The sequence below is a fragment of the Xiphophorus maculatus genome, chromosome 19, assembly GCF_002775205.1.
Source record: "Xiphophorus maculatus strain JP 163 A chromosome 19, X_maculatus-5.0-male, whole genome shotgun sequence".
Classification (NCBI taxonomy): domain Eukaryota; kingdom Metazoa; phylum Chordata; class Actinopteri; order Cyprinodontiformes; family Poeciliidae; genus Xiphophorus; species Xiphophorus maculatus.
Window position 1 is genome coordinate 11807475 of NC_036461.1, and position 13098 is coordinate 11820572.

General features: G+C 40.9%; 1 protein-coding gene across 2 annotated transcripts in view; it reads right to left on the reverse strand.

Moving 5' to 3' along the window:
* tiam2 (T cell lymphoma invasion and metastasis 2) overlaps window positions 1-13098 on the reverse strand; it is a 76975-nt gene that overhangs the window by 40754 nt on the left and 23123 nt on the right. For both annotated transcript variants that reach the window (XM_014468818.2, XM_023352485.1), the window contains exons 2-6: window positions 10164-10253; window positions 7747-8928; window positions 3054-3498; window positions 2448-2620; window positions 2117-2341 (exon numbers count right to left, since the gene is read on the reverse strand). In XM_014468818.2, coding sequence (XP_014324304.1) covers window positions 2117-2341; window positions 2448-2620; window positions 3054-3498; window positions 7747-8922 — 2019 coding nt within the window. In that variant the 5' untranslated portion in view covers window positions 8923-8928; window positions 10164-10253. The remainder of the gene's footprint in view (window positions 1-2116; window positions 2342-2447; window positions 2621-3053; window positions 3499-7746; window positions 8929-10163; window positions 10254-13098) is intronic.

The window sequence follows — 13098 nt, forward strand, 5'->3', positions numbered from 1 at the left end:
AACTGTGGCGAAAGGTCGGCTTTTTTTCCCTGTGGATAGATAAGGTGGTCTCAATATGTAGGCAATGGTAGGTTTTAATATCTGTGAGGCAAGTGGATTTCACAAAAATATGTGCTTAACCTGGTGATTTTACTTAGCTACGTTTTAGAAATATAGAAATTGAAAATACCTGTTCTTTATTAACAATGACTACATTTAAGAAGATAGAAAAAGAAAGATCAGATCTGTAAGGTCCAAGACTAATAGTTGTTCTTTTCACAAACTCTTCCATCTAAGGAAATCATTGAGGCCCTAAAAACTGTTGTAATAAAATAATTACATATAATTTAAAAAAAAAACAATGGTGATTTCTGACTGCAGCTGGTTGCAGTGGGATTTATTTAGGGGTGTCAGAGAAAAGTGTTTATAAAACTGATGTTGCAGTTTTTAGATTTTTTTAAATACTTTTTTTCTTTCATTTCCATTACGCTCTAATTAATGGCAATCGGTAATTCCTCTTCTCCAACTTTTGGATGCCTCTCTGCTCCAAAACTGCTTAAATAAAAGTCTGCATTACCTCCTTGGCAAGTCAGCAACATTTGCAAAGGTCTGGGTTATTGACCCTCCAATGGATTCAGGTGCGCTGGAGCAGAGATGCATCCAAAAGTAGCAGGATGGTGGCACTCGAGAACTGTTGATGTTGCTGCAGCCCACACCTGTTTAGATTGGCTGAGACCGCTTCAAGTTTAGCCATTTATTTACATATGTGTGGCACAAATTTCAAAATAAAAACAGATCTGACAGGGAAAAAAAAAGTTCAGTTTTTTCCTGAAATGTTCTGTGTGTAAAATTTCTTAGACGATTTATGCAAAGAGTGGATTACATGCAGATTGCTTGCTAAAGTTTGGAATTTTTGCTTCTTTATGAATGAAACAAATTTGATTTAAGATCAAGCCCGCCTGGCTTTCTTTCAGAAGTGATTACCAACCCAACACTTGAACCTCAGTCTGGAAAACTTTTTCTCTAACCAGATGTTTGACTTTTCTTGTTCTCTGCTTTAATATCTGCAAAAGCCTGAATGCATTAATATTCTTTTAGTGCAACCTGATCACACGGTGTGTAAGTGCATATGGGCATTTGTGTGTTTGTGTATTGGGGGGGGGGGGGGGGGGGGGGGGGGGGGGCAAGGGCAACATCAAACAAGGTCTGCTGGTACTGATTGGAGCAGACACGGGTGTGGGGGTAGGAAGGGACATCAAAGTGGTGCCCTGTGCTCGACAACCCCGCTGAAACTTAAATTTATCATCAGCCTCGAGGCGCCTTTATCAGAGTCCTGTCCTGTACCACTTCTGACCCTATCATTCACTCCAACTCCGGCTTGTCTCTCTGCGGTGGCATGCTGGCTAATTGGAAACAGACGTGAGCGCAGGCAGCTTGGTGGTAGTCAGGCAGTGACATTTCTAATGGTTATGCCTGCAGTGAGCTGTTGAGAATACATCATGCAAGATTAGATTATTATTCATTTTACGATAACTGTGAGACTTTGTTTTGCTTTTCTTTTTTTTTTAGTACCATCAGCAGAAATGATGCAGAATGTCAGTCATTTGACAAGACTTGCAAGTTGTGGAAATAAGCAGCCTGACTCCTCACCTAAAAGTAGTTTCTTGTAAAAAGAATTAGGCTTCTAGTTAAACTATGGGCTTTTTTCTGCCTCTCTGTAATCTGCTGTATGTAGGCTACAGCACAGCACTGAGTGCTTTGGATTTTCCCCTTCAGGCTGTTCGAGGAGGAGGAATAGGATAATGCATGTTGAGAGCCTATTACCAGAAAACATCTGGAATCCCAATCTGATGCTCCAGGAACAAGCAGCTCCCCTGAGCCCCTAGCTATGCATTTGGGGACTGATGCATCCAGGCCACTTTAACCACCCACAGACTAAAATTAAGCGCACAGACCTGTCACCACAGTCGCCAAATCAGAAAAAATAAGTAGAGCACCCACTCGGGCATCATGGCACTCTAAAGGTTTTTGAAATGTTCCAAAATTAACCTGCATCCTCACCTACGCAGGCTGATTCATTCTCATAAACATTTTAAAGTACTAAAATATTTCTTTTTATATTTTCCTCTCAACTCACCTGGTTCTCAATAGCTTTGCGGTTTTTGGGGTCACTGACTACGGTCAGCTGGAGCTCGGCCATCTTCTTCATCTTTCCATCCATGTCTATCTTCTGCAGCAGCGTGCGTACCTGGTTCCGCAGCAGACGCACCGTGTCCTCCTTTCCCTGCCGCTTAGCGAGCAGCGAGGCGCTGGCTGAATGGATGGCTGTCACCCAGTTCTCCAGATCTGTCTGGTTGCTGGCCTGAGATGACCAAAGAGAAGGGGATGTGATAAGGCTTTAAGGCTCTCTATTACACTACTGTAGAATAACACACACATGGAGTAATGACTAAAAGTTAAGGGTTTACCTGAAACAAGTAGACGTCTCCAAATGAATTACTCAAACAGAAGACGTTCTCCCTCTTGGGGTGTTCCGGGACAGCCTGGACGACACTGTCCTCAGTTAAGAGGGCGTAGCGGGGTGACAGCTCCTGCTCTGTAGAGCCCTTCCCGTAAGTTTCATAGAACAATAATGTGCACCCTGGGGAAAAAAAAGGGAAAGATGTCCAGTGAACTCTTTGCATATGCCAAAGTCTAGAGTACCTTTCTTAAAAGAATATAATGTCCGCTGAAAGGTTAGAGAATAACAAAATAAGCTTTGTTGACACTCTCTCATTTCCTACAAGATTTTTCTCTACCATCAGTAAAAGCACACATACATTTTATTGAATGATTTTATCCCGGTGGCCTAAAGCATCAACATAATTCTCCTAAAAGCCTTTACAGTAAAAGTTACTTAAAGTCAACTATAACTCACTGATCTGGAACGAGAGTAAAAACCCTGACTGAGCGCAAACAGGAACCTTTTGTGCTTAGCTAAGCAACATTTGAGAAAGGATATTAGAATAATCTCCTCAGCTTCTCCCAACTCATGTTTTCAGCATTATGTTAAAACTCACGAGTTTGAGGCTTACCTTTCAGAGTCACCCAGTAGTGCTTCCATTTGCGTCGGGTCACCAGCTCCAGCTTCCTGTCCTTATGCAGGGTAACAAGGGGCTTGAAGGACAGCCACCCCGCCCTTCTGACCACTCCCTGCTCCTTCTCAAATAAAAGGTCCAGCTCCTCCATGGAGCCCTCGGCCGACTCGCTGCTGCTTCCGTCTTCTTCCGTTCCAGTTGATGGGTCTCTCCTATCGCCCCCTCCTGTTCCGGTTTCCGTCTCGAGCTCTCTCATGAAGTTTTCGTAGATGTTCTGGCGGACAGCATCGCTGGTTGTCTGGTGAATGGCCCCTGACGACTGAGCTCTGGAGGCTCCGGGGAACCATAGGAGGCTGGAAACCTGGGAGGGGGAGCTGGTGTCAGCAGTCAGGCCGTCGACACCACTGTCGAAGGCCTCGCTTGCATCTTTGTATCTGGTCTCCTAGGGAGGCACAATGTAAACACAATGACTAAAATTTAGAAGAACACACCCAAAGTTGTTCTTAATAACCTAAAGCAAAACAATTACAAATAAATAATATTGTTAAAGGTGTAATAGTATTAACGAATTGCATCCATCTGTTCTTTCTCATCTTTTTTTAAATAATTTACCCAACCTTCCCACCTTCTTACAGTATATTATTAATATTTAGGTCCTGACAACTATCTACCAGAAATTCATAGCAAATTTGTTTGATGAATCCTGGGATTTTTAGTCAGGTAAAATGGGCAATTTGGAGATGAAAACATTTGATTGGAATTCCAGTATAGAGTTTACCTCTATTAAGAATTGTAGAAAAGATTTGACATTCTATATGCTTGCTAAAATGTAAAAAAAAAAAAAATAAATTCTTCAAATCTAACATTCTTGTCCTTTGTCTCGTCTTTTGAGATATGTCTCACAGAAACAAACTTCTTGGTTGAATAAAATTATTTTAGATGTAAATCTACAAGGTACTTCTGTGTTTCTAAAGGGTCAAGTAGGTTTTGGAGGTCTAGACAGATTTTATTTGGTAGGAACAAGAGCAACAAAGACTGTTTGGACTGTAAATGTTGCTGTTGCCTGGTGAAAGACAATAAAAGGACATTTTTTATGAACTACTTGGCAGTGGAAGTGCTCGGCTGATTCAAAGAATTCCCAACTATATGTAAAGAAAATGCACCCAGTTTGCAACCATCTATACCAGGGGTGTCAAACTCCAGTCCTCGAGGGCCACTGTCCTGCAGTTTTTAGATGTGCCACAGGAACGAAATGCTGGAAGGAAATGGCTTAATTACCTCCTCCTTGTGTAGATCAGTTCTCCACAGCCTTGCTAATGACCTAATTATTCTATTCAGGTGTGGCGCAGCAGAGGCACATCTAAAAGTTGCAGGACAGCGGCCCTTGAGGACTGGAGTTTGACACATGTGATCTATACAGACAGATGGAACAGTATTTAAATATTCTCTTTTCACTCAGCCTAGAGGCCATATAAAACAAATTTAAAATGTAGTCTAGCTCAAAACTACTTCAAAGTTACTAAATTTTTCACTAAGCAGAGAAAGTAGAATAAATCTCCTGTGAAGACATCGGGGAGTGTGGATCCCTTCTGCATCAGACAATTTTACATCATTTGTGGTCTTATGTGGCTTCTCAATCTCCAAAAATGAACACTTGATGGAAATTCCTCCTTTTCATCCTTGATGACAGTCTACTGACACTTGACTAGATTGCAGCATCGATTCTGCTCCTGACAGCAGAGTGCAGTGCTCTCAGCATGTGCCGTCATGGCGGAGTTCATTTTTGGGTTTTAGTTGTTTTGTTTGCTTTTTTTTATGTCTCATGCTCAGTTCTAAGCATGTTATCTGTGTCATAGTCACGTTTTATGTTGATCTTTCTATATCCATTCATAAATCATAGGTAAGATGGATTTAAAAGTACAGTTTCCAAGCTATGAGTAACAGGTCTGGGACATTACTCTGGCTATTAATTAACACTACCCATCTCATTCTGAAGGATCCCAATGCATTATACCATCTCAGTATGTGATTCTGGGTCAGTCTCACACTGGGTCCACAGGATCTGGTTGTGATCCATATCTCACAGCCACAGGGGAAAGTGGTTGTGAGAAATCACTTTTTACCAGTTCGACAAAGTCTTAGATTTTGATTTTTCCTCACCAGGACAGATAGACTTTTTCTTATAACATTGTGTCTCCAAATCTTCTGATAAACAATAATATGACACCATCACCTCTTAGCAAGAAACCAAGATAACTGAACACCTCTGCTTGTGGGACAGAAAGACTCACAACCAGTATGGCGAAATCCACTTCTTTCTGGTTAAGAACCATAACTGTGAATTTAGAGAACCTGACTTTGTGGATTTTTAATCATATTTTCTTTAAGTTGTAATAACATGTGGTTTGGAGTATAGAATTTTTCTAAGATTTCCATAATTTTCTTGTAGTGATTCACCCCAGATGTCCTGCTGTTAACGTTCTAACCCTGCAGCTGCTTTTCATTAGAAGCAGGTTCTTGGTTTTTGGCATTAGGGTCAAAGTGTGACCTTTACCTAGAGGGAAAGGTGGTAGGGGGGTAAGCAGATGAGGTGCTCCTGATACCAGCAGCAGCAGAATAAGTCCTGGGAAAATTAGGACATATACCATGGAGAAAAACCTAACCAACTTAAACAAAAACTTATTTAGAGTCCTTGCATCTCAAAGTAAGCGTTTCCCCCTGTTTAACTTGTGTGAACTTTCTCACAATTAATTGTGTTAAGCATCTAACTTGCACTGTAATAATGCAGATCAGCTGTAGATTTATTCTTTTGTTTTTCTTGAGAGGATTTCTGGACAAAACAGCAAAGCTGTCTGATACAAACATTTTCTTTGACAAGAGAAGCAAGTCTAGAGGTTAAGCGTCAGCACCTGATCATGAATTTAACACATACTGGACAATAGAACATTTAGCAGCAGAATAAAGGGGTATTTTTAGTCTAGAAAAGTTTACTGTGGTAGTGCAAAATCACTGCTGTTTGAGCATAAAGAGAGGCTCAAATATTCTAAAAATACTCAGAACACTTTATGAATATTATAATGAGTCCAGTCTTGTTTGTTTTGAAGCAAAATTCAATGATTAAGCACAAATACCTATTAGCAGATATTTCCTACAAAGACTATGAGGGGAGTCCTGGAAATCTGTGCACAACAACTGGAACAACCACTGCTCCTTCATTAACATTAAAGGCCGGGTGGGGTTAAATCTTTAGCTAAGGATTTAGTTTCACTCTGCAGAGCGTCTCAAAGGCTTACAGCTATCCTTCAGGCAGAACCCAAGCAGCGTTCTTAAAACATTTACAAGGCAAAGCCAAAAAGAATTAAAGCAAAAACAATTGCTCTCAAGCTGCGAAGACGAAGGACAAGGGTGCAGGCTCAGTTTAAACAAACCTTCTGGATCATACTACAGCTAGTAAAGCTGCAGACTAGCCAAGAAAAATCACACAACTTCGACAAGTGCGTGAAACATGAAGACAAACTGTAGTTCTTTCTAATCCAAGTTCTGATCAGTGCGTGTGCAGTCCAAGGATCATATTACTCGAGGGAAATCATATCTAGTGGAGTATCTTTGAACTTGTCTCAAGAAAAACCTAGCACACCCATATACAAAAAAGCCAAATGAACAAACTTACAGCTTACACGTGCAGCTAGCATGCAAAAAAAAAAAAAAAGTGTGGAAACAATGTAACAGTCAGAGCTGACTGGTATCAAGCCACACCAAGGTTATAAAATCAGTTTCAAATGTGCTAAAATCTTTTAATACACTGTTCCTGTGGTTTAAAGTCCTTTCATTGAGAAAGTGATGGAATAATCCAAGTTTTCTCCATGTGTTTGGTGGCACAGTGCACCTGTGCACTCCCCATTCCCCAATTAATCAAGTGACTGATAGACGGCTTCTCTTACAAGAAAGACAGTCAAATATTTGGAAAAAGAGAAAACTATAGACACTTGTAGTGTGGACTAAAATGTCATCCATTTGGCATCATTTCTTACTAATGTGACACTTGCAATCTAGCAATCTTATTAATTATAAAGCAAAAAAGAGACTGAAGTTAAGACATTTATAAGAACACATTGTTCTGCCTTTAGTCTATGGCTGACATAAACAAGAAAACAAAATACAAAAACCAACAAAACTAAAAACCTAATTAGAAATCAGACAATGGTCAGACAATTTTCAGCTTTATGGGTTCTGAATGATGAAAGGCAGAGTGGAAACTCAAAAATCCAACCTTGAATCATGCTCACTACAACACCCTTATGAGCATTTACTAAGTGAAGAAGGTTGATAAGATAAGGTAGCCATGTTAAATATTACATATATTTTTGAAAATATAAGTTGATAATCAATATATATAACAATTTATTTTAAACCATTTATCTTTGTTTTACAATTTCAGCAAAACCCTTTATTACAGTTCTCTTTCGTATGCAACACGACAACGCCTCTGCTCTCAAAAATAAATAATTAATGACGACTCAGCAGGAAGACTAAAAAAAACTACTTTAATGCTGCTGCTTCTGAGTCCTAATTCTACAGTTCTTAAATAGGAATTGGACAAAATCGTCCAGGTCAAAGTTTCACAAAAACGGGGGAGAAAAGAAACTAATCAATTTTGTATTTCTCAATAGAATAATATTGACCAACTCACCTGAGATTTCTTCTTCTTCCGGCTGAGGCTGCCCGTCCAGTCACTGAAGCGTCTGATCCGGTTTTTGATAGAGTCTTTCTTATTGAAAACAAAGTCGTGCCTACATTGCTGCTGCTGCTGCTGCGCCGGCTCTTGGAACTGGTCCATATTTGAACTAATGGTATGGGCTTTGGGCCTGCGACAAGGCAAGGTGAACGATGAATACTGCCGTGGCTCTGCACATTCTTCCACCAAAGGCACATCCAGTACAGACGCAAGAGAAGCGCGATGCAGCCTTCGGCCTGACGGAGGCTGCTGTGACTGGGAGGACAACTCACTGGCTGTAGGAAAAGTAGCAGCCATTGTGGAGTCCCTGTAGAGCTCTGAACTAGATGGAGGTGCAGGGTTTTCTGCAAAGGAGTCAAGCTGATGTATAGGGGAATGCTCTAATGTTCTGTTAGTACAGCATGGTTGGTCCTGATCACATAGTTCTGCACTGGGACCCCACGGGGAATCATACCAGGAGCCTTCAGAGCTCAGTGAGCTTCCCTTGCTAGTCCTGGCAGTGGAGGAGGTAGAAGCTGGTGGTGGTCCACCCCGGTGGGCCTCCTGCCTACTGCCACTGGAACCAGGCAAGCTTGGAGTGGAAGTAGCCTCCAAATTTGGAGAGAACTTGAGCAGCTGGACTGGGCCAGAGGCCTCATCCAGAAGCAAGGGGTTTCCTGAGGTGTTTGTGAACTCTACCCTGAGAGTGCCATCCTTCTTGATCACCACTCTTGGGCTGCTCTGTTCCTCCAGAACTCCCTGCTCATCGCCGTGTCTGTTCAGAGAGTGCCCATTGAGCTCAGCCCCATATGGATTTTCTTCATAATCATCTGACAATTGTCGTCTTCGAATGCCGCATCCAGGTGAGCGATGCCAGTGATGTTCAGTGCTGCCCCTCGCTCCTTTGCAAACATAGTCACAGCGTTGGGCAGAGTAAGAGTGTCTGCTTTTAGGAGGTGACAAACAACCACGACCAACACACTTTGCCTTGTACCCTGAGCCGAGTGGGGCGTTTTTCCACCACGTGTGTGGGGAAAGAACGCCATCTTTGGTTGAGCCGAGTTTCAGTGAATATGGCTTTTGTTTCCTTGGGAAGATGAAGCTTGTGCCTTTCGGACCATCAATGCTGTACTGGCTCTCTGAATTCCCCATCCTGCACTGGAAAAGTAAATGGACAAACCATAAAGGTCACCTTTACTAAATGCAAGGGAAATACATACAAATCTATAATTGACATTTACACCTGCATCTCAGTCAATTAGAACATGATTGAGATTTTAGCAACTCCATTCAAAGAGCTAAACTTACATTTTTGTACTGTAGAATATATCTTATAAAAGTGCTTTACAATCAATTGAAAAATAGCAGACTTCATTGCTGACCAGTAGACAGTCATATGCCAAAAGATTATTACTGGAAAAAGTCTGCTGTTCAAAGTCTGAGGATTTCAAGGATAGTAATGGAAAGTTTAGTAGAAGGGGGGGAAATTAGCACAATTGGGAATGATAACAGTGGCCTTGAGAAGACGGTGAAGTAAAAACTATCCATGAGTTTGGGGAAGATTGACAAGGCAATTTGTGTATGCTTGAGAGCCACCAAACATAGATGCAAACAGAATACGGGCTACAACTACCACATTGCTTGTGTCCATTCAATCTTTGGCAAAACATAACTTTCCTGCCAAGGCAAAAGAAAAAAGGACTGGACTGTTCAGTGGTCCAAAGTTTATGCTTGTTGTGCAAATCATGCTTTTTTCCTTCAATTCAACTTTTCCCTTCCATCAATTAATTTTTTTTAATTACTGGAATAAAAAAAACTTTTTAGATTATGCTCTAACTTATTATGATGCACCCATAATCTAATCCTGCTTGAAAACGTAATGCTACACCTCACAGACAAGGACAGGTAATCATTCAAAATGTAGTGACTGCTTCCACAGCAAAGCAGCTATGTCTCTAATATCTTCCATATGCTTTTAAACGAAGATAGCAATAATTCTATCTCATCTGGTCATTAATGATTAGGTCTACACCTCTACTTTTTTAGAAACAGAAAACCCCTGTGAGATAAACAGGCTTTTGGGCTGTCATAGCTGTTATGTGTGACAGTACTCAGAACAATAGGAAATCTCTTCCACACTGTCCAAAGCATGTTTTCATTGGAGAGTCAGAGCCGTGACCAGACCAAGATTACGTTAGAGAGCTGTACAACATGAATAGCCGGAAGACTGCTCTTACATAACAGGTGCAGATCAACCCCTACAGTCGACTTTAAGACTTTAATTTAGCTCACCAAGCAGATTAAGAACAAATAAGCTGGACGGGGAAGGAGCATAGACCATTACATGTATGCTGATTAAAAAAAAAGAAAGACAAAAAGCTGTTAAAACTCACCTCTTAGAAGTCTTGTTTCACAATATAGAGTTATCTGTGCCTCATTTTCCAAAGTTAACTCATTCCTTGGTTGTGTGGCTCATCTGGAACCTGGAACACAAACAGAAGAAGAGGAATTAGTCTTTCCGCTGCACTGTAATTTACTTTGTGTAATGAGCTCTGTGCTTCATAAAAGGTGTGCAACCTAAAGATCAAAACAAATCCTCTACTTTTTGTATCTGTTCAAACAGATAAATCAGTCCCGCAGCTGAATTAAAAAAGGGTAAGGCTGCTGGTATAAAACTCAGAAAATGCTTTGCAAAAGCATATTCAGGCACTGCCTGAAAGACAAACACACAGTAATGTAGAAGTGTATGGGATTTCACCCAGGAATCTCAAGATAGACTTCCTACAGCATTACTGGTCTGAAAAAAAAAAAAAAAAAAAAAATCACTCCTCGTTTAATCACCCATCCAAATCAAACATATGTTGCATTTTTCCACCTCCCCACATGTAAATGATGTCTCTTCTCATCAGGTCCGGGAAGGTTTTTCAAAGCCGGCTACAGTTTAACCATTTGTTTATTTTTAAACCTTGGATTCCTCTCGCTAGCTTAGATTTTTTTTCTCTTCCCCCTCCCTCTCCTCATTGCCAAATTTGTCTGAAAGCACGATCCAGGGCATAGGAAGCAATGAGGAGCGATATTTGTGGAGACACTGAAGCGCCTTTTGGCATCTTGAGGAAGCATGAATGTTGTGTGTAATGTAACCTAACTGCACAGACTTAGCTCAAACACATAGTGGTAAGGCCACTGAGCTTTGCAACACATGAACAGCATGTGTAAGGTTGCAGGGTAAATATACTCCTGCCAAAAGTCCTAAACTCCTGGCTTAAGTGATCTGCACCACTGCGGTAGGAGTTTAACTGCTTCTGTATGAATAAACCTTGACTGTTTAGCAAGATTGAAATAGTACTGGCAGTGTAAAAGCACTGCTGTTGAAGAGTGCAGTTCATATGTGAATCCACAGCATTTTATATGCAAGGGGTCCTGAAGCTCAAGGACAAGCCAAGAAGAGCCACCAGGATTTTCTCCTTCTGCTTTGATAGAGAGCAGCACCTGATAGTCCAGTGGAAACTTGGCTGCAGACATTCAAGGCTCCTAATGAACTTGAACCATCATTCTGGGCTGATCGGAAGATTAGCTAAACACTGGTTTCATTCACTGAGTCAAAATCAGCAGAGACTAAATTCAAGTAGAACTGATCCCGAGAGGAAGACAAACTATAATTCTCGACTCACTTATTAAAGCAGTAAAACACCAATAATTTTCACCCTTGCTGGAGCCATAATACCAATGAATCCAAAGGCCAAACTATATATGGACTCACTTTGTATGGGAGGTCTTGATGTAAATATTTCAATTCCCTTTGTTAATTCGGGGGAAGATGAGATACTTTCTAACTTCACCTCCCTTTTTTGTGCATGCCACCATCTTGCAATAATCTAATTCAGGCAGAAGATCATATAATTACTACAAATATTGAAGAAGTCAAACCAAAAGGTTTTAAAATGCCTTTACACGAATAAATTGTAGCATACAATTCTGTTTGTTAAATGAAGACTGAGAAAACAGCTGCCGACGACACCAGGAGTCAACATAAAGTCAGTTGTCGAACTTGTCACAGTCACTGCTTTCATTGAGGACCACTGCTGATGCTTTCTTGCAAAGGTTTATTCAGCCAAAGCAGAGCAGCGAGTATGAAAGGCTCAAAGCCATCCCAACACACAAACTCCAAGGACGCACACGTTCGCCGTCTGCTGCGAGTTGAACTGGCGCATTGTGTGACTTCACTGGGAAAACAAGACACGTCTTCCTTTTTAGCAGCAAACCACTGCGCCCAGCCTTGAACTCACCCTCCCTCTTTCCCTTCAGCCCTCTGTTCTCATCAAAAAGTCTTGCTAAGGACCATCTGCTCTGGGGCCAAGGGACCACTGACACTTTTGTGCCCCTCGGCATACCCTATGACCTGGAATTCTTCTCACACCACCCCTGGGTGACTCCTACGTAAGCCTTGTGTTTAGTCTAACAGTGCCTCCAGACGGGGATGCTGCAAAAGAATGGGGCACACCTTGGTGTGGCATAAACACAGAAGGTGCTTTAAGTGTTAAAGATGTAACTGACTTTTTCCTACATAAAGACCACCATGTATTTGTTAAACAGAAGCTTAGCTTCAAACTATTTATACAAAACCATACGAGAATGAGGAGTCTAATGTTGAATAGTCTTTGTTTTAGCTCCAAACTATTTACACACACCCCGTCTCAAGTTAGCATTCGTAACAGATTTCACTTGTCTAACATGGCAAATATAAATCTGGACAAACAAAGACCTCAAGTGGGGTTCCTTAAGGCTATGTTTTCAGATCCTTTTTATTTTATCTACCCAGATTACATATTACATCTTGCATTGTGTTTATTCACAAGTTTATGTGTCTACAACAATCCTTCCACTTTCTAAAGCTTTGTTTACTTAAATCGCTGTCTGGAAACTGTTGGTATTTTCGGATGTTGATTGGGGAAAAGTTCCATGTTTAGATGGCACTGCGTCACTGTTTGGACAAGAGACACATTGAATTCACTGTAGTTGTCATGCCAGAGAACTTCATGGTGATGTGATTTTATCGCCTCATCAAAATGTTTCTGAAAAGTTCCACTCTGAGATCCGGTTCCAAAGAGTACCTGTGTCAGAGACTCCAATTAATGGTCACTTGTAAACAAGACGCTGGACCACAACAAAAATGTTACAGTTTCACTGGAAACCAGCTCAGAGTTTCCATAAATTAAATGGGTAGCAAACATTTGGCTAATTTAAATGAAATATTACTGTTCCCTCCAGATTTCCTGAGAACTTCCAAAACAATTTGTTCAGTAAAATCTCAATTTGAATTAGTTTTTT